Consider the following 22,460-nt stretch of genomic DNA (forward strand, 5'->3'; position numbering starts at 1 on the left):
CTCATGCTGATGGCAGAGAAAGGAAGCAGTAGACAGAAATTACACATAGTGCTCTGAATTGAGACAACTACACACTATAAAGGGATATGCTTTATTCATATTTCATGTCTGAGGTTTACAACCGCTTTAAAGTGGTCGTAAACTCAGTTTTTAATATTGTACCTAGGCTTACCTGTAGGTACAATGAATATCTCCTAAACTTGCACTGTTTAGGAAATATTCACACTGCATGCATCTGGTGACGTCACTGGCGCATGCGTTCTGGCAAGGTATGCCGGACCTTCGGAGTTTTGTGCCAGAGCCGAGGGCTCCTGCGCACATGCATAAGTGGCCAGGGCTGCGAACCCGTAAGAAGGACCAGGGGAAGATGGAAGCCTTGTCAGCGGGGACAGCCCGCCGCTGGAGGGCTTCGTTTTAAGGTAAGTCTCTCATAATGTGCTAGTATGTGATGCATACTAGCCGGGGCTTTTTTTTCCCCCCAGAGAATAGGTGCAGGAACTCTCCTCATCTGAGTCCCTATTTGTCTATGCGCCCTACACTCCTTTGAGCACAGTCCCTTGGTTCCACCCAGGGGCGTTTCAAGGTCTACAAAAGATCTGGGGCTAGAGCCCATAGCAGCGTAGTAAAGAAAGTCATATGCTTGGGCGGGCATACACATGTATATACAGCAATATACATGTGTGTGTGTATATATCCCTAGAGAGCCCCCCCACTTATATCAGGGCCCCCGGAGAGCCCCTCCTTACATCAAGGTCCCCAGAGAGGCCCCCCTTACATCAGGGTCCCCAGAGAGCCCCCTTACACCAGGGTCCCCAGAGAGCCTCCCCTTTGCATCAGGGTCCCCAGAGAGCCCCCCCACTTACATCAGAGTCCCCAGAGAGCCTCCCCCTTAAATTAGGGTCCCCAGAGAGCCTCCCCCTTAAAATCAGGGTCCCCATAGAGCCTCCCCCTTGCATCAGGGTCCCCAGAGAGCCCCCCACTTACATCAGGGTCCCCAGAGAGCCCCCCTCCCCTTGGGGTCCCCTGCAGAGACTTGGGGCTATGGGCCCCAGATTTGGGGCTATAGCCCCAAAAGCCACCCCCTAGCGACGCCACTGGTTCCACCCCCTATCCACCTACCAGTACTGCCCCAAGTATCATCTTGTGGTGCTAAATAATTTTTATGGAATTTGTTCTTGTCTAACAAGAAAAGCAGTAAACTAGATCCCCTGAAGCCAGCAACAATAGATCCCCCAGTAACAATAGACCCCACCCTATCAACAATAGATCCTTCACACAATAGACTCCCCCCCCCCAGCAACAATGGACCCCATCCCAGCAACAATAGGTGCCCCCAGCAACAATAGACTGCACCCCAGCAACAATAGACTGCACCCCAGCAACAATAGACCTCACCCCAGCAACAATAGATCCCTCACACAACAAAAGACTCCCCCAGCAACAATGGACCCCCACCCCAGCAACAATAGTTCCCTGCGTTCCCGCTGAAAAAAACCCTGACACTAGCATACTATGACATTGCCAAGCAGGGATTTTTTTTTAAGCCATGATTTACTACCGCTTTCATTTATTACAGCAACCTTTTCCCCTTTTGTTCTTTCCTATGGAAGAGCCCTGGGGCCATCATAATCTCAGAATTCTGTATTTTTTTTTTAAACTTACAATTCTGAATTTCAAACTCAGAATTCTGAGTTTCAAATTCAGAATTCTGAGTTTCAAAGTCAGAATTCATTTTTTTTTTATGATGGCCCCAGGGCTCTTCCATACTTTCCCCCTTAAGGTTACAAAAATGGAAGACATTTCATTATAATTTTATTTTTATTTTTTTGTGGCAAGACACTTCCTGCTTTCCAGCCTAGGCCAGGCCCTGCTGCCACCTGGGATTGTTACTTCACAGCTATCCATAGAGGCAATGTGTTACCAAAGGGGCATGCACACTGCATGATTCAGCACATGCGTGTGAATTTCTGTGCAAGCACACAAATGCCATGAACCGCTATAGTGGTTATATATTAAGAACTGGTCGTGTTTGTGCGCATGCATATGTAGCCCCCCGTTCCCAAAAATGGGCCTATAGTGTAAATTTAGTTTTTGGCTGAGCTGTAATCAGCTCAGATTGATTGTACATAGTTTATTTGGTTCTGTTCCAAACTTGACTGTGTTGTGCATTTCCTACTGTTGCCAGTGGGTGTCACTGGTACCACAGGATAGTGTAAGAATAACAACTAGGTTGAGCTGTAATGAATATTCTTTTTCTGGAAACAGCCCAGTAGGAGGTTCCTGCTGCTGTGAATTCTGGGAAGGGGTATTTATTGGACAGAGGCCATGTGCTCTGGTCAGTTCTCACCTCGTGGCCCTCCAGGCCTGAGGCTACCTTGCTGCAAGCTCTGCAAGTAGGCCCAGAAGCCTGTCGGGGGCCTACTGCTTCTGAGGTGGTCCTTAGGCTGTCTTGCCTGAATGGAAGAAGCCGAGCCAAGCTGAGGAGATCCAGGGGAGGACCCTTGCTGGAGAGAGCCAGGATGAAGGCTGGTCTCTCAGAAGGGCCTGGTGACTCGGTGGGAGGATGCACCTACATCTAAGCTACCCTCACAGTACCGCCGGATGGTTTAAAGGTTCTGGTACTGTGAAGCTGTTCTACAATCCAATCGAGGTAACATGCTCCTGGCTGCTAAGTTTGTGAGAGAGACTTATCCAGGCATCTACTGGCTGCTAAGTCTGTGAGAGAGGCTTATCCAGGCACTTACTGGTTGCTAGGTCTGTGTGAGAGACCTATCCAGGTATTCAAGATCTGCTAGAAGAAAAGCTGTTTTGTCCTTTGATTCAAGGAGTCTGTAAGTGATCTGCTAAAAAGGGTATCTGAAACCTCCCCTCAACCTCTTTCCTACAACCTTTCTTAAGTTCTAATTAAAGCATTGAAAAATATCTAAAAGTGACTGGCGCCCACATTTGTTCTAACTTCCCATTATAGCCATGGACTCAGCCCTGGGGTGAATGTAAGTCCGCTCCCTGTATCTGGAGGTACCCTCTTTGCTCCCAGTATACCCAGGGGGGAGCTACACGTAGAAAATCCTTGAATTGCAAATATGCCATGCCAGTTTCTCCAGGTCCCAAATACCTTTTAAGGACTGCTGGCAAGTCTGGGCATGCACAGGATGTTGGAAGATGGATGGGGTAGGGGATTTCATGTGGTGGGGAAGTTCCAATTTAAAGTGGAATTCCAGTCAAAACCTAACTGTACTTAAAGTGGTTGTATACCCCCAATGCGGAAGTTGTACCTATAGGTAAGCCTATAATAAGGCTTACCTATAGGTACTGTAAATATCTCCTAAACGTACGCTGTTTAGAAGATATTTACCTTGTAGTGCACCGATGATGTCATCGGCGCATGCGCTGTGAAGAAACGGTCCCCCGTGCCCTTTCTTCACTAGCAAGTGCTGTGACTGACAGCTCCCGCACGCATGCACGGGGGCGACGTCACGCGACTCTGGCCAGTCAGAGAGCCAGAGCCAGAGTCTGCAGCCCTGGAAGGAAGAGGGGCAAAGATGAATGCGGCCAGCAGCGGGCTTCGATTGCAGGTAAGTGGCACATAATGGGCTAGTATGCGCTGCATACTAGCCCATTATACTTTTACTTTGCAGGTGAAAAAAGAGGAAGTAAAACCCACCAGGGTTTACTTCCTCTTTAAACCTGCTTCCACCCCCATTCTAAGCCTATTCTTGTAAAGGAAAGATGTCTCCACTTACCTATGCTGAGGGTGCTCCGGTCACGTGATTGGCTCTCATCGCCAGCTGCAGTGTAAAGGAGGGACAGCTGACAATGGATGCCCCATAGTAATCCTAAGGCTGACGTCACCACCCAGGCTCTGCAGCCATTGTTGTCGATCTCTCGATTTCACTGAAGCTGGTCACTGGAGAGATCATGCTCCACTACTTGGTTAGAATAGGCTTAGAATAGTGTTAGGAGGAGGTTTAAGTATAGTTAGGTTTTGACTGGACTTCCACTTTAACCACTTGACAACTGGGCACTTAAACCCCCTTCCTAACACATAGCATGTACATACCAAAAATGACACCCCAAAATAGATTCTCCTACTCCTCCCGGATACGGCGATACCACATGTGTGAGACTTTTACACAGCCTGGCCACATAGAGAGGCCCAACATGCAGGGAGCACCATCAGGCGTTCTAGGGGCATAAATGTCAAATCTAATTTGACTACCTATTACACTTTTGTGAGGCACTCTAGTGGCATGGATGTGGCATAGATGAGCATGAATGGGGATGGATGAGCCGTTGTTGGGCGTGGCAGAGTATGGATGGGATGACTGAGCATGAATGAGTATGGCTGAGTACAGCTGGGTATTGCTGAGTATGAGTGACGCTGGTTTGTTTACAAGTGATCACTCTGTCATTTGACGGAGCGATCATGTGGTAAACGGCCACTGTCAGCGGCCATTTACCGTGATCCATGATGCGCCGGGTCCGGTCACGGATGTTCCCGGGGGGCACGCGGGAGCAAGACTCTGCAAGGACATCAATGTACGCCCTCCCAGAGTTATCGAGCCGCGCTGTAGCCGTCATTTGGCTATAGCGCGGTCATTAAGTAGTTAAAGTGGAACTTCCCCGCCGCATCAAATTCCTTCTGCCACACCGCCATCTTCCAAAATATTGTGCATACACAGATGCCCTGTAGTTTAAAAAGAAAAAAAAACATCTATTCAAGTATGTATTATTATCTCAAACAAGCAGTGGCGGCCCGTAATGCAGGGCACAGGGGCGCCGCCCCCCTATCCATGTGTCCGGCCCCCTCAGTCTACATGCGGGGCGCTGAATGCATGGGGTTTATTTATTTTTTTAAGCATGTGATTAAAGCCCGAGGCTCTAATAGGCTTCAAAAAAGGGTGGGCCCCGGGGGGGGGGGGAACACCCGACCGACCGGGGGGAGGGCTGTGGGTGCATTGTTTGCCCCCCCAAAAAGAAAAACCACCAGCTGCCACTGCAAACAAGCCCCATCTATTGTTCTCAGCCTCCTCCAATCTCCTTTTTTTTTTTTAAATGTTGTTGCTGGGATCTGACTTCTTATTAGAGGGTGGCTATGGTCCTTCTCCATCATCCCACTGTATCTAGGAACACCCTCTCTTGCTGGCTTCCAAGATGACTATGAACTATGGAATATGTAGTGTGCATAGAGCTGTGCGTGTGACTGCAACTAACATGCATTGCTCATTCCAAACCAATGGAAGTGAGGGGGGGATAAAAAGAGGCTGTGGACATTACAAGGAGGTAGAAAAACACAGTAAGAAGTTATTTCATTAAAAATAGATTACAGGGCCATTAAGTAGAGGATGTGTATTCAATCATTTTTGGAGAATAAGAATATTGTTTAGTGCCCCTCCACAGCCCAGTGCTGCAGTGAGCATGGGGGGGGGGCAGGGCTGAGAACCGGTGACTGACTCTCTGTTTAGGGAGCTGTGAGAACTGAGCAACCAGTGGTGTTTGATCTCTCTATTGTCAGTCTTAGAGCCGGCGGGGGACTGATGCAGCATCGGACCGATGCTGCATCCACCTAGGTAAGTATGATTCCAAAATAAAAATGAATCCCATGCATTTCTTTTAACCTAATACAGCGACCAGATGGGGTGTTGCACATGCTCTGCTTTGTGGCAAAAATGATACCCTCTGTTGCGAGCAGTACTGCCTTCAAATGCAACTCATTTTAAAGAATGGGGCCGCCTCGCAACCCTGGTGTCAGAAACCATGAAATCAGTCCAAGACAGAAGTACAGTTAAATCACACTTGTTAAATTATAAAAGTAAAAAGAACAAACATAGCCAGAGTTCAGTAGCGATACAGATAGTCAGCCAAGCCAGGAGCCAGGGATCAATGTAGTGGAACAGCAAGCAGGATCTGGAGCCAGAAGGGATGTCAGCAAAGCAAGTCTTGAACAGGATTGCAGGATCTGTGATGTTGACCAAGGCAAAGGCAGAGCTCCTCTGGACTGAATGGCTTAAGTAGGCATGACTGACGAGCAGGATATCATCAACAGCAGAGTAACTGTGGAGAGAGATAGGAGCTGGCAATTATCCGACAGCTCAGCAGCCAGATCAGAGAAGGAAGGGCTGAGCCCAGCCCTGACACCTGGTTGCAGCACGGTGATGCAGGCTTTTCTGGGTTAAAATAGGTGTTGGGGGGACATATCTCCCAGCTGCCTGTCAATGACCCTCTTATAGGGGATTCATCATAGATGGCTTTTTAGAGCTGAGCAAGGGCCACTGCCTGTGTAAACGAGCCCTAAACCTACAGTTAGTGAAGATACAGAAAACTTTGCTAAGTTGCCCTTAGCAACTACTCTCCTTTTCCTTTTCCAGACTAGGAACTGAAACAGCGATAGTAATCGGTTGTCATTGCAATAGGTACATGAACTAAAAGCAGATTAGAAGCCAAGAGCTCCAGGACATGAATAGGAAGGGCATACTTTGTTGCAGGAAACATGACCTTACAGCCGTGATATTGCAGCTTCTGTGGTTAATATCAGGATTTAGTGGTTTCCTGGCACCATGCAGCTATTAGGCAATTTGTTATCTGGAAGGAGGAACATCATCCTACAGCCATGATATGTGCATAAAATGTTTACTTGGATCAGCACTTTTTTTATTTTCCTGTAACTTCTTTTGTGCTTATAATGTGGAAATAAACATTATGAAATAAAGTTTGTTTTAAAATAGCAGAGATTCCTTGACAACTTTTGGTAAATAAGTATAATTTAACCCTTTCATGACTAAGCCTATATATATATATATATATATATATATATATATATATATATATATCTGAGAATCTAGAGAATAAAATGGCGATTGTTGCAATATTTTATGTCACATGGTATTTGTGCAGCGGTGTTTTAAACGCAACTTTTTGGGAAAAGGGACACTTTCATGAATTAAAAAAAAACAGTAAAGTTATCCCAATTTTTTTGTATAATGTGAAAGATGATGTTATGCCGAGTAAATAGATACCAAACATGTCATGCTTTATAATTGCACGCACTCATGGAATGGCGACAAACTACGGTACCTTAAAATCTCCATAGGCGACGCTTTAAATTTTTTTTACGGTTACCAGGTTAGAGTTACAGAGGAGGTCTAGTCCTAGAATTATTTCTCTCACTCTGACCATCGCGGTGATATCTCACATGTGTGATTTGAACACCGTTTACATATGCGGGCGCGACTTCCGTATGCGTTTTCTTTGCTGCGCGAGCTCACGGGGACGGGGGGCGCTTTAAACATTTTTTTTTATTATTTATTTTATTTATTTTTATATTAATAAATATTTATATTTATTGCTGTCACAAAGAATGTAAACATCCCTTGTGACAGTAATAGGTGGTGACAGGTACTCTTTATGGAGGGATCGGGGGTCCTTTGCACTTCAAAGTATTCAGATCGCTGCTTGCGCTGATTCTGAATACTGTATATTTTTTTAAAAACGGTGCCATTGGCAGCCGAGTAAACGGGAAGTGACGTCATGACGTCGCTTCCGTGTTTACAATTAGGAAACTGGAACGAAGCCGCTTACCTCTTCGTTCCAGTGTGTCCCTAGCCGCTGGAGGCGGCGGATTGGTTATCGTGCCTCCCGGTGGAATATGAGGCCCAGTAAGAGTGGCGGGAGGGGGGACGTCCCATCCCGCTCCTCCTGTATAACAGCTGAGTGGCTTTTAGCCGCATCGGTTGTTATACCTGGAAAGCCGATCGCCGGCTCTAAAAAACAGTACCGGGATGATGCCTGCAGTTACGGGCATCATCCCGGTATAACCCCCGAAAGCTGAGTGCGCACATCTGCGTATGCTCGGCGGGAAGGGGTTAAAAATAAGAATGGGTTATAAACGTGTTTTTGATTAAAGTACAACTAAAGGCAAAACTTTTTTTCCTAGTTTTGGATCGAGTGGAGATTGATTAGAACCCCTGTCAGTTTTTATTGCTGTCTGTGCCTCCGTCAAGTAAATTCACCTTCTCTATGTGTCCTGTTCAATAATATCATTAAAAGTGAAAGTACTGTAACAGAAAATCCCCAGAAAAGTAATAGAGGGGAAATCTTCCAATGGGTACACTGGTTCTGGTGAGCTGGGGGTCCCCAAGAAATCCCCTTAATTTGCAAAGATTTCCTCTCACTTCCTGTTTGGCTATGGGACAGGAAGTAAACGGAAATCTCCCCAATGGGGCACAAATGGTGGGAAAAAAAATCTCACAAGGTTTGTAACTCTTTCTTGCTCTATCCAAAATGAAAAAAAAAAGTTTTTCCTATAGTTCTACTTTAAGAAATATGGTTTTTATTTGAGATAAAACAGAACAGTGGTATAACTACATTAAGCTGGCCATACACATGACAATTAAAAAGTCAATTTTGACCACTTTTTCTCCAATGGGAATCACAAATACGATTAAAAGTAATCACCAGAAATGAAGCACCCTCAAGTTAGATCAACCATTAGATTTTAGTTGATTTCAGACAGCACTAACACTATGACTGGCAAACATCCTGTGAAGGCTGCTTTTGTTTTTCAGGACCTGCTCTAGTGTGATCCAAGAGTGTACAATATAATCAATTTGTTTGGAGTTTTCAACTTCCCAAGGCTCCAAAATATGAAGATTGATGCCAGTATGGTGGTTGTCTAAAGCCTCGTACACACGATCGGATTGTTGGCCAACAAAACTGTGGAATTTTGTCCGAAAGGCATGGGCTGAAACTTGTCTTGCATACACACTGCCACACAATTGTTGGCCAACAAATACGAACGTGGTGACATACTACGTTGTTTTTTAGCTCTTTAGCGCCACCCTTTGGGCTCCTTCTGCTAATTTCGTGTTGGTAGAAGTTTGGCGAGTGTTGATTCGCGCTTTTCATTTTGCACTTTTCATTTCGCTCTTTTCAGTTTGTTTCTGAACGGCCATTCGTCAACCAGTCATGTTGCGGAATCGGAGGAGATAACATGTTATTTATTATTGGCCTTGGAGTTATTGCTTTGACATTATTTTTTTGGTTAAATAATGATTTGATTTGGTATATTTTCTATATTTTTGGATGCATAGAATGCACTTTCTAGTTAAGTTCTATTGGCAGATAGCATGTCTAATTTTAGTTGTTTTATTTTTTTAAATGTACAATAAAAAAAATTGTGTAGAATAATACTTGGCTATGTGTTTTACTTCAAATGACAGTTTGGGAGTAGGCAGTTACATTTAAAAAAAATACAATGTGAAATTACCAAGGGACACCAACATAGTTGTATCTTTGATCTTAAAAAACTACAGGATAACAGTGTTGTGGTAACAAAAAAAAGCATAATATTATTCTTGATATCAGAAAAAAAAAGCCTTTGAAAATTTGTTTGCAATAACTCCATCAGCATCACCAGCAAAGCAGCTTCTTTATTATCCCATTAAAGAAGAAGAGAATTGTGCGCTGCATTTTGAGATTTCATAATTTGCCAGGTCACGAATGTTAATTCTCCATTACGAACGCTAGTTTACAGGACCCACCGCTTCTGGCTCGTCCTGGCTTCCGAGCATGCGTGTTTGTACTTTGCACTTTTGTCTGACGGACTTGTGTACACACGCTCGGAAAATCCGACAACAGACATTTGTCCGCGGAACGTTTTAAAACCTGCTATCCAACATTTGTCCGCGGAAAATCCGACAACAATTGTCTGATGGAGCGTACACACGGTTGTATTTTCCGCCAACAGCCTGTCATCGAACATTTCCCGTCGGAAAGTCCGATCGTGTGTACGAGGCTTTAGTAGGTCCTGGTGGTGAACTTTAAGGCGTCATTCACACAGGATGTTTATGCTCCAGGGGAGGAAAAAGCAGTGTTAAAAATGTGCTAAAAGTGTTAAAACTTTTGGCATTCATTCATTTCATTGACCAGAATATTCATTTATTCTGACCACTGGAATGAATGCTCAAGCACTAAATGTGTCAAGCACTTAAGTGTGTTTCCACGCGTTTATGGCACGTCAGGCTTTTTAGGCAAAACCTCCTCTCCTGAACGTGCTGTCTCTGGGATTTTTTCTGCCTCTAAACACCTGTAAAGGCCTATGTGTGCAAGGGCACAAATAGGCTGTGCACTTTTCAAAGTGCAGTTGCTCCAGAGCAAGGGTCTCCAAACTTTCTAAACAAAGGGCCAGTTTACTGTGCATCAGTAGGAGTAAACAGTGAAATGGCGCCCCATTGTTGATGTCAGTGACAAGAATTATGCCCCATTTTTGGTGTCAGAAAGCAGAATATTATCTCTTATCAGTAAAATGAATAGTGCCCCAAGGGCTGGATAAAGGTAAGCTAAGGGCTCCCAGGCCACAGTTTGGAGACCCCTGCTCCAGAGCTTAGTAAATGAGGTAAAGCTTCACTTTGCAAGGAATACCCAATCACATGCAAGGAAAAAATAAAAACTGCATTTTTGCTTGCAAATGATTGGATGACAGAAGTCAGCAGAGCTTCTACTCATTTACTAAGCTTTGGAGCAACTGCTCTTGCAGAGTGCAACTGCACTTTGCAAAGTGCACAATCTATTTGCCTTTAGTGAATCAACCCCATAAGCTCACATAGAGGAGTGTTTAGAGGCAGGAAAAAAAGTCAAACACCTTTAAAATGTCACTTTTGACATCCTGTGTGCCTTAAAGTGGATGTAAACCCTCACATATACCCAGTGAAGTGAACAGCCTCAGATGATACACAGAGATGAAACAAATCTCCCTACATAAGTCTTACATGTATATCTGCTGTCTTCAGCTGTAAATTTCCTTTAGAAAGTGCAGATTGTGTTTTTTCTCTTCCTTTTCTCTTCCTGGTTAACACTGCAGTGAAGCCTGGGCATACAGCCAAGACAGCTGATTGGAGGAAAGGCACACACCCCCTCTCCCCATAGGCGAAGGAAGGGAGGAATGTACATAGGTCTGCTCTTAGTCAGCAGGCTGCTAATCTATTTATAGTAACCTCCCCCAACACACACTTCTATCTACAGTCCTGAAGAACATGTGAGAAGTTATTAGGCTGATAACAGAGCTACTGAGGAAGAGACAGCTACTGGACTTAGTTTTTTGAAGAGAGATAAGAAAACACTACAGATCTATGTGCCCAGCTCAAATTTCATGAATCGGGTTTACATCCACTTTAAATTTAGAAGAGCACTGCAGTATGTGTAACTACATTCTCTTCATCAATGTGGCCTTTTCTTGAACCCAAGCAATTTTGACCTCCTTAGAAGGTATACCACGTACCCTATGGAAGACCAAGGTGGAAATGGTAGCCTCACCTGCTTCTCTAGCCCATGTGAGCCTGATAGTATGAACAGGTACCATAAATACAGCAGATGGACAGGAGTGCTGGAAGTTGCTGGTGAGCAGATGAACTGGCTACAAGTCAGGCACCGGGGTGCCAGCACATCAACAACAACCAGCGCTTGTGTCCCTTTGCTGAAATTATGTTACCTGTCCCTACTACCAAGCTTATTTGGGCTGGAGAACCAAGCTGGGCTTCTCTCACCACCTAGGTCTTCCATTAGGTACATGACATCGTTTCTAGGTAGGTCACCATTGCTTGGGTGCATGAAAAGGCAAAATTCAAAGAGTCAGGATGCAGAGAACCACAGGCTACAGGCAGTGATGGCACAGCAGGATACACCTGGTGAACACAAGTCCAGAAACAGGCTGGGGTTGGTGAATAAGCAAGCATAGCAAGCAGAGGGAAGGTCATTAGGAAAACTGAGGTCAGTAACTGACCTGCAATCAGCAGGAAGAAGCAAAGTCAGTATGTCAGTCTGCAGAACACAACCAAAGGGGAGTAGTCTAAAGACAGATCAGGAACAAAAGCCGGGTCAGCAACACTTATCCACAGAGCACAGGTCAGGTCAAGCAGGTATACACCTGAAGGCCACTCAGCAAGGAGGCTATGAGGGACAGAGCTATAAATAGCCAGACTGGTACCAGTACAAGTACTATACTGGAATAATGATATTTATTTTATGACACGATATTATTATTTTCAGATCGTAGGCCTCTTGCACATGAATGTAATAATTTACTGATCTTTATACTCAGGATTTTGTTGACAGAAGAATCCTGAATAAATTGTTTCATAAAGACCTCGCATATACACATGTAGAGGCACCTTTGCTCCAGGGGAGCAAAAAGCAGGGTTAAAAACACACCTAAAGCTGCATTTTGCAAACATGTTTAGGCGCATTTAGCACTTGTGCATTCATTTATTCCATTGTCCAAAATATGAATTTATTCTGGCAAATATGAATGCATGAATGCTCGAGCACCACAGCGCGCCCAGCGCTTAAATGCATTTAGATTTGTTTACATGCTTTTAGGCTTATCTGTTATTTTCTGTGGCAAAACACTGCTCTCCGGAATGCACTGGCAGCGTTTTGTTTTTTTTTTCTGCCTCTAAATGCCTGTAAACGCCTATGTGTGCAAAGACACATAGACTACCATAGAGAGCCTTTAGCGGCATTTATGACGTCTTGGTGCATAAGACCTTATTGGTGATAATAAACATTTGGGCAAATACTTATTGTTATTGCTTAAGCCCAACTCCACTTATGGAATCGACTAGTTTCACTTTTAGGTCTCTTGACAGGAGTAAAAAAGCAACACTTTTTTACTAACCTGAACACAGGTGCATTGTTGTCTATGGAACAATTATTATTATTATTATACAGGATTTATATAGTGTAGACCGCTTGCGCAGCGCTTTACATTATAAAGGCAGACAGTACTGGAGGACTCAGAGGGCCTTGCTTGTTAGAGCTTACAATCTAAGAGGGAGGGTCAAGAGATACAAAAGGTAATAACTGTCAGGAATGGGCTGATGGAGAAGATAAATGAAAAGTTGTTAGGTGGGGGCAGGATAGGCTTCTCTGAAGAGATGAGTTTTCAGGGATTGTCTGAAAGTGGACAGCGTAGGAGATAGGTGGACAGATTGGGGGAGAGAGTTCCATAGGATAGGAGAAGCTTGAGAAAAGTCCTGGAGGTGAGCGTGGGATGAGGTGACAAGCGAGCTAGAGAGCAGGAGGTCTTGGGAGGAACGAAGGGAATGATTTGGTTGATATTTTGAGACTAGGTTAGTGATGTAGCTTGGGGCAGAGTTGTGGATGGCTTTGTCAATTATGGTTAGTATCTTGAATTTAATTTGTTGAGTGAGTGGCAGCCAGTGGAGGGATTGGCAGAGAGGAGTAGCAGACGCTGAGCAGTTTGTAAGGTGGATGGACCTGGTAGCAGCATTCACGATGAACTGAAGGGGTGATAGACTATGTAGAGGTAAGCCAATGAGAAGGGAGTTGCAGTGCTCAACGCGAAAGATGACCAGCGAGTGAATTAGAAGCTTTGTGGTGTCATTGTTTAGGAAGGGGCACATCTTGCAGATGTTGTGGAGGTTGAGGCAGCAAGCTTTGGACAGTGATTGGACGTGGGGCCAAAAGGATAGTTCAGAGTCCAGGATTACACCTAGGATTTTGGCATGGGGGGATGGGTTGATAGATATGCCGTTGATTTTGACAGAGAAATCAGAGAAAGGGGCACGTGGGGGAGGAAATATTTTGAGCTGTGGAGTTTTGGATAGACTGGGTTTGGGGAAGTGGTGTGACATCAAGGCTGATATGTCTGTTAATAAATTAGTGATGCGTGAAGAGACTGATGGAGTGAGCTGGGGGGGGGGGGTGGAGGGATATACTTGGGTGTCATTGGCGTAGAAATGGTATTGAAAGCCATGGGAGGCTATCAGCTGAGCCAGGGAGGAGGTGTAGATTGAGAAATGGAGAGGTCCCAGAACAGAACCTTGGGGGACCCCAACGGAGAAAGGAAGAGGAGAGGAGAAAGTAGAATTGTAAGTGACACTGAAGGTGTGGTGAGACCAAAGGAGTGCAGTCTTTTTAGGAGGAGGGGGTGGGCCACTGTGTCAAAGGCAGCAGAGAGGTTCAGGAGGAGTAGTACAGAATAGTGTCCATTGGTTTTAGACATTAGTAGCTCATTTGTGAGCTTAAGGAGAGCAGTTTCTGTGGAGTGTTGAGGGCAGAATCCAGAGTGAAGGGGAACAAGAAGTTTGTTCTCAGTCAGATAGTCGCTCAGTCAGTTGTAGACCAGATGTTCAAGGAGTTTGGAGGTAAAGGGGAGTAAGGAGATGGGGTGTAGGTTGTTAAGATTAGTGGGGTCCAATGAGGGCTTTTTAAGGATGGGGTGACTAGTACATGTTTTAGAGAGTTGGGGAAGGTGCCAGAAGTGAGGGAGAGCACACAGCTGTGTGAAGATCAGTAATACAGTGATGAGTACAGAGCCGTAAATTAATGTTACGTTTGAGTGCAGTAATTTATGCAAGTATACACATGTATACTGCACACTGGCAATGAGAAGAGGATGAAGAAGGATTTTTTGAATGTATACACTTACAGTATGTGTGGTTACGCAAGGTCTTTACGGAACATTTTACCGCTTGCAGTGGGGCTGTGCAAAGTTTAATTGCTCATTGTGGTCTTTGGGGAACAAAAAAAGATTTACTGAGAAAACTAGGTAATACATCTTTTTTTTCTAGACAAAGAAGGCTTTCTTTCTATTGCTGATGTTGTCTCACAATGACTCTACTAGCAATCCATAGACAATTATGTAAAAAATCTAAAAAAAGAAAAAAATGCCACTTTTTTTCTTCTCTGATCAGTTAGTTTAAAAAAAAATAGTGTTACTATAGATAAACTGATACACCGCACAGCCATTCATTTTTACACTGTACACCCCTAATGAACTCATTTACACGTAGCCTAATGACAGAGATTCCAGCTGAGAATCACTACTTTTTTTTAAACTCTTTTTATTAAAGTTTCGAACTTTCAGCAGTACAAAACAGAGCCAATTGGGCATTCCCTGGCTCAAGACACTGAACAAAAAAAAAAGTAACAAAACAGTACAAGTCCCATCATTACCTAACAACTAAGATGTCATCAGGTCCACTGAGAGAAAAAGGAAGAAATAAGATTAGACACGACATGGTTCAACAACCTAATAGTAACAAGAATCACTACTTCAGTCAAATATAAACACAGAACTTATCCTCATAAACAGATGTTCCTCATAGTGAGGTCTAGAGTAGCTTTTGTAACCCAGGTGAACAGCTGGGGGGGGGGGGGCAAGGCATAAGGACAAGGTGGGCCACCGAACTGGAATTGGAGTACTCTGGTAGCAATCAGGGATGCGCTCCCCACAGCAGATGGATCTCCCAGTGAAGCTACATACTGGTAGACTTTTGCCTAACTGCCCGCATGCTGGTTCTGACAGTGGAGGGGCTAGTTACATGGCTGCAGATCACTTGCCTGGCTACCTCCACCTGTTCAGGTGTGGCTCATCTGAACTGCTGACAGAGGTATGTGGAGGAACTTATCTTCCTTGAGCATGCCCAGGAACCCAGGGAGTTTTAAGAATAGTAGTTAAAGGGGCCCACGCTTGTATCTGAGCAAGGTGAGTAAATGAGCACTCCACTACACCAGTGGTGGTCAGTAGAGCAATGCCCCCTTACATTGGTAGTCAGCAGAGAAGTGCCCTACTACACTGGGGTCTGGAGACCTACATTGAGGCCAGTAGAGAATTGCCTCTTTAAATTGAGGATCAGTGGAAACTTGTCCCTTTCCATCAGTGGTCATTGTAGTGCTCTCCTACGTTGCTGGTCAGTGTAAAAGCAATCTCATACATTGGGGCTGGTGGAGAAATACGTCCTTAAATTGGGGGTCACTGAAAAGCCGAAGAAGAGGTTGATCCCTTTATTACCTCAAAACGTCGGGTTTTTTCTATCTGTTATTATACAATAGAATTGGACTGTTCATTTACTCACCATGCTCAGATGCAAGCGCGGGAGGAATTTTTAAGGTGGGATTTCTCCATCAGCCCCAATTTAAGGAGATAGCTTCTCAGTGACCCCCAATTTAAGGACGTATTTCTCCACCAGCCCCAATATGAGATTGCTTTTACACTGACCAGCAACGCTTGGCTATATATGATCATCTAGGACCAGTATTGGAAGTGCAGCAAATTGTTTAATGCATTGTATATGCTTCTAAATCTTGTCCTTTTTCTCGTTTGACCGTAGATATAAATTATTGTCGTGACCAAAACTTATTACCCCTGAAGAAGAGGTTGATCCCTTTATTACCTCAAAACGTCGGGTTTTTTTCTATCTGTTATTATACAATAGAATTGGTCAATGTTATTTCTTCTGATCTCCATGTATATGCATCCATTTTAATGCTCATTATGTTATTATGTCATAGTTACTATGTTTTTATCTTTTTTCTATAATAAATATCTTTTTTCATTTCTACATCTATACTCAATATATTAATACTTACCTACCTGTCAGTGACCCAAATCAAAGTCCCTCTAGAGGATATACACTCATGTTTGAGTAATTTTTTCTTCAATTTGGAAATGTATTACAAATATGTAGCATATAAATCTGTTGGTTCAACGGTCTCTGTTATAATTGACCCTTTTATATCTTCTCTGACACATGTGTTACAATAAAGCAGTCCACATAGGCACAGAAAAGCTGGTGCCCCAGTGTATAATCAGCAGTCTTGCAATGTCAACGCGTTTCAGCCAAACAGGCCTTATTAATGACCCTTCCTTCATCCTAAAGGTGATGTTGTATTGCTCTGCCTCCTCCCCCCTTCCTCTTTTACCAATTTAATTGTTATTATTTTATGGAAATTACTTTATTTGTGCTGCAGAGCAACACTTCCACCTTTCTTGCCTAGGAAGCTCTAAATTGCCCCTCCATGTGCACAGATGTGCCACAGGACTGAGGTCCCAAGAGAGCCCTGTGGCACATCTGTGTATACACTGGTTTCCCGGCTGATCTGAGCATGCCTGGGCTTTCCAGCACACGTGCGAAGACTGCTACCAGGGTAGCCTGAAAGCTTCCCCGTCTTTGCAGGTGTGTGGAAATTTGTTTGCACATGCGCAGATGTGCTGAAGAGCTCTGCCAGGACTCAAAGGCCCGGCACAGTCCATGGGTACATCTGAGGGTGCACCATGCTGGCCTGTACACAGCTGATTTGAAGTTCTGCAAAAAAACTAAAGTTGAAAGTACAAAGACATGAGGCTACATGCAAGTTATCATTTGAATTTTGTCAGGAAAACATACATTGATCAAGATAGCTTATCCCAGCCTTCCATGGCTTGACATGCAATGCCCTCCCATGTTTTGGCTCTTCTCATGCGTTTTTCATAATTGGGATTGGAGGAGTCAAAAACTTCTGAATGTCACAATGCTAATGAATTGCTCTTCTTCCACAGTGGCTCGTCCAGCTTGGCTGTTCCAAGATTCTCTCCCACTTTCCATGCTCCTCTTTGCTGGCCTCGTATCTCCATTCTGCACAGCGGAAATCTATTTCCTCCCATCAGGCACCTGGAAAGAATGTAGATGTGACTCAAAAAACACACAATAAAACCACGTGTTGAGTTTTTTTGGTGCGCTTCCCTTGACCATGTAAGCTGTGTTTTTAAGAGAATGCACAAAAGATCCAACTAGCAACACTTTTCAAAAGTGCAACCCACAACCATGTAATGCAATGCACAACCCCGTAATGCATGAAATGAATGGTTTCAAGCGCTTTTGAAGCACTAAGCAAATGCGTTGTAGCGCTTTGAAAATGCACATGTGTGAACGGGCCCTAAAGTGCTTTCAGGGTTCCTACAAGGGTTGCTAGGGGTTCCTTGAGGTGACTGATCTCCCACTTTTACTCCATATGCATTGTACAGTAAGAGGTCTCTTCTACACTGACCAGCAATGCAAAATAGTACTACAATGACCACTAATAGAAGGGGACTGTTTATTGCTGATCCCCAAAATAAAGAGGCATTTCACCACTGACCACCAAGGTAAGGGGACATTGCTCTACTGACCACTAGGGGTGTAGTGGACTATTCATTTACTCACCATGCTCAGATGCAAGCGCGGGAGGAATTTTTAAGGCGGGATTTCTCCATCAGCCCCAATTTAAGGAGATAGCTTTTCAGTGACCCCCAATTTAAGGACGTATTTCTCCACCAGCCCCAATGTATGAGATTGCTTTTACACTGACCAGCAATGCTTGGCTATAGTTGATGATTTAGAAGCATATACAATGCATTAAACAATTTGCTGCACTTCAAATATTGGTCCTAGATGATCATATATAGCCAAGCATATATTGGATAACAGTATAGATACTAACCATGTGTGCTAATATAAACATCCAAGGCATCCAAGGGGGATCAGTCGGCTGGAGACCCAGAGAGACCAGAAGAGGGACAAAGGCAGGTAGAGAGGGACAAATTGAACTCTAATCATTTCCCATTGCCTATTAAGTTCTCCAGCAGGGGAACTGATCTCTTATCGGAAATGCCTGTGTTGGACCAGGCAAAATGAGACACTCAACAGGTGCTAATTCATGGGCCAAGGTGTCCACAAAATTTACACCATCATTACCCTGCACATAATTGTGAGGGATATAAGCTGCCTCAACTACCTTGCAAGAATTACTGATGTTTAAATTGATGGGCTTGTGCATGATTTCTAGACATGTGCATGACAAAAAAAAATGAACAAACAAAAGAAAAATCTTCAAATGATAACAATGACTCTTTAAATCACCTTTGGCTTAACTAAAACAGCATTATTTTGAAATAGTGCTCTAATAACACACACTGTGTTTGATTTCAGAAACATGTTTATAGTTTCGAATTCAACTGGAACTCCATGTAAAATTTGATTCAAATTTCGGAAATTCAGATGAATTTCGTTTCGTTATTTGGAGCATTCGATAAACTTTGTTTATATTGTAATTCGGGTATTCGGATATATCCAAATCTCAGAATAATGAAAAATATGTCCGAATATTTATGTGGAATGAAACGAACTGCACATGTCTAATAATTTCCCACTTATTTGCAAGCATGCCGAAAGCACACTTCAGAAGCCTCTTTGCCCTACAAAGACGGTAATTAATGTGTAACTAAAGGCAAAACTTTTTTTTTTTTTTTTTTTTTTTTTTTAGTTTTGGATGGAGGGGAGATGGATTAGAACACCTGTCAGTTTTTATTGCTGTCTGTGCCCCCTTTTGTGGAGATTCACCCTCTCTGTTTGTCCTGTTTACCATCATTATTGAAAGTGAAAGTAAAAGAAAATCCCAAATTTTGGGTTGTTCCCAGAAAAGTAACAGAGGGGAACACTAGTTCTGGTGACCTGGGGGTCCCCAAGAAATTCCCTTAATTTGCAGGGATTTCCTGTCACTTCCTGTTAAGGGACCAAGGGACAGGAAGTGAAGGTAAATCTCCCCAATGGGACACAGATGGCAAAAATAAATCTTACAGGGATTATAACTCTTCCTTACTCTATCCTAAATATAAAAAAAATTTTGCCTATAGTTCTACTTTAAAGATTCTCCTTGTGTCATTGAAGCCTTCCTGGGCGTTTGGCCACATTAAATGTTCACCAACAGCATAGGGATCATTCGCAACAAAAACATAGGGCATGTCAGGAGAATCAAGGGGCGATTGTCAGGCAAATCCTGAGGACCATTTCGTAGGCGCTGTCCAAACAGAGAATGCCGAAATACAGCAGAGCTACAATAACTGCCTATGTCCTCAAAAATAAATGTATAAGTATCATCCACCATGGCCATCAGAACAATAGAGAACATTTGTTGTGATTACCACTGTCAGCAGGTCTGATTGATCTAATATGATTGCCATCCACAGCACCAAGGCAGTTAGGGAAACCAGCTTTCAGCCAGAACACTTCCGCGATCTCTTCCCATTGTTTCTTGTTTGGAATCAGTAGGAACGTTTCCCTTAATTCTCTCTAAATGACATCACATGTATCGCGCATAAGCTGACTGATAGTTGAGTTTTCAGCACGGAACTCAAAACGTAGGGAACTGTAGGAATTTCCAGTTGCCAAGTATTTGAAAAGAAGGAAAAACATTTTCTCATTACAGTTATATCCTTGAAGAAATGATGGAGAAAACCATAATGCATAACTTCAAAAGGAAAATAAAGTACCAGAAATCAAAGTGTGGCTTGGCATCATCATCTCATCATGTGTACTACCACTTTCAAGAGCTTCAGTTTCTGATACCAATATTCTTAATGAGTTTGCATACAAATTCAATCAGATGAATACTTCATCCTGGATGCGTTCGGGGGGCCTGACACATGCACCCGCACAGATGTCACATTGGGAGCAGCGGCTGTATCCATGCCCCAATTGACTGTAGTGGGGCTGCCTGTGCTGGGATGCACACAGAGCACCTGTACATCCTTGTACAGGTCAACATGGTCCTCAAAACGTCCCATGTGAATGATGCCTTATCTTAAAGCATTTAGTATGTTCCTACAATTTTGGGTCAAAATTTTTGTTAATGGCAATTCAATTCAACCAACATTCAATTGTACTGCCTTTTTTCCCAAAAGGGATTACTTGCACAATGCAATAAAATAAACCGTTTGGACCCCCAAAAAATGTGTCTACTATTTGTTATGCTTTGATAATTCTTTGTGTATATGCAGGGCCTTTTGTCAGAGAATAGCTGCAGGAGCTCACCTCAACACCCCCCCCCCCCACCCCCCTCCCCACAACGTGGCTTTCGTTGTGCGTGCCTCGTCAAATGGTGGGTATGGCCAAATTGCAGTGAGAGGGTTTTAAAGGTGCATTGTTAAATAAAACCAGGAGTGCATAACACACAGAGTGGTAGGAATCAGGAATACATTATGTACAAAGTTCAGGAGTGCGCTACACATAAACTGTAGAGTTCAGGTGTGCACTACACACAGAGTGTAGGGTTCAGGAGTTTATTACACACAGGGTACAGGAGTTCATTACACACGAAGTGCAGGGTTCAGGAGTGTGTTACACACAGGGTACAGGGTTCAGGTGCATTGTTAAATAAAATCATGCGTTCATAACACACAGAGTAGTATGATTAAAAAATGCATTATGCATAGGGTGCAGGGTTCAGGAGTGTACTACACACAGAGTGCAAGGTTCAGGACTGTGTTACCCATAGGATACAGGGTTCAGGAGTGGACTACACACAGTGCAATGTACAGGGGTGTGTTATACACAGAGTGCAGGGCTCTGGAGTGTGCTACGCATAGAGTACAGGGTTCAGAAGTACATATTTTTCAGGCCAGTTTACAAGCAAAAATGACCCCCCCCCCCCCCCCCCCCCCGAGTTCTCCCCAACCTCCCAGTACAAATCTCTCCCTCCAAATTCCCCCACCACAAAATTCTAACTGCTCTATTACATACTCTTAAAGTGATGCTAAAGCTTTGATTTTATGTTTAAATTAAAATAATAAACATGTTATACTTATCTGCTCCGTGCAGTGGTATTGCACAGAGCAGCCCCGATCCTCCTCTTCTTGGGTCCCCTGCTGGCTCTTCTGGCTCCATTCCTTCAGCGAGTGGCCCCATTGAAAGCCGCTTTCTATAGGGGCACTCTCCTGTCTGTCTATATAGACACAGACAAGGCAGCTCGGCCCTGCCGCCGCTCCCTTGTCACAGAATTTAAATGACAGCTGCTATCAATCTGCTCAGTGACAAGGGAGACAGCCAAGAGAAGTGCTGCTCTTGTGCAGATCGCTGGATCAAGATTGGGCTCAAGTAAGTATAAGGGAGCTGGAGGAATCATATGGCACAGAAGGATTTTTACCTTAAAGTAGAACTATTTTTGTCACTACAGATATATATATATATATATATATATATATATATATATATATATATATATATATATATATATATATATATATATATATATATATATATATATATATATATAAGCATTGCGTTAATCTTTATAACTTGTACAGTGTAATATCCAGTCCTCGCCTCACGGTGTCCTCAGCGCTCGCTTTTCTGAGACAGCGCTAGCTTGGTTCACCTCCAAGAGGTAATACCCTAAAATGTACACAAGATGTCGCCCTCGGCGCCCCGCCCCCTTCTTCTTTCTCTCTCCTTCTCCCTCTGCCCATTGTCTGCTGGCCCCGCCTTCCCGGCCGCTGCGTGTCGCTGTGCTCGGGAACTGTGGTGCGCATCCCCTCCTCCTCCTACCCATAATTCACCGCGCCGAGCGCTATGCCCGCCTCTGGAAAGATGGCGGCGGTGTCGGTGTTTCCCGGCGTGCGGCTCCTCAGTATCGGGGACGCGAACGGGGAGATCCAGAGACACGCGGAGCAGAGGGAGCTGAGGCTGGAGGCCCGGGGAGGGGACATCGCCCTCTATAACGGTGAGTGGACGGGGGGAGAGCCGTGTAATCCCGGGGAGAGGGGGGCTCTGCTATGTGATTATATATGGAGGAGGCCACAACCCCTCCCCCCCATGTGTGTCACCCCCCTATTGTCCCCAAATCTGGCCCTGAACCCCTCCTTTGTC

At 44.1% G+C, this 22,460-nt stretch overlaps 1 protein-coding gene across 3 annotated transcripts in view; it reads left to right on the forward strand.

Annotated features, from left to right (window-relative positions):
* Nucleotides 1-22,122: 22,122 nt before the first annotated feature.
* The window catches only part of CARM1 (coactivator associated arginine methyltransferase 1), a 59,550-nt gene continuing 59,212 nt past the window's right edge, over nt 22,123-22,460 (forward strand). For 2 of the 3 annotated variants that reach the window (XM_073622606.1, XM_073622607.1), the window contains exon 1: nt 22,123-22,314. In XM_073622606.1, the coding sequence (XP_073478707.1) occupies nt 22,164-22,314 (151 nt within the window). In that variant the 5' untranslated portion in view covers nt 22,123-22,163. The remainder of the gene's footprint in view (nt 22,315-22,460) is intronic. The other variant, XR_012243046.1, reaches the window with a different exon arrangement.

This window comes from Aquarana catesbeiana, linkage group LG03 (genome assembly GCF_042186555.1).
Source record: "Aquarana catesbeiana isolate 2022-GZ linkage group LG03, ASM4218655v1, whole genome shotgun sequence".
In the NCBI taxonomy this organism is placed as follows: domain Eukaryota; kingdom Metazoa; phylum Chordata; class Amphibia; order Anura; family Ranidae; genus Aquarana; species Aquarana catesbeiana.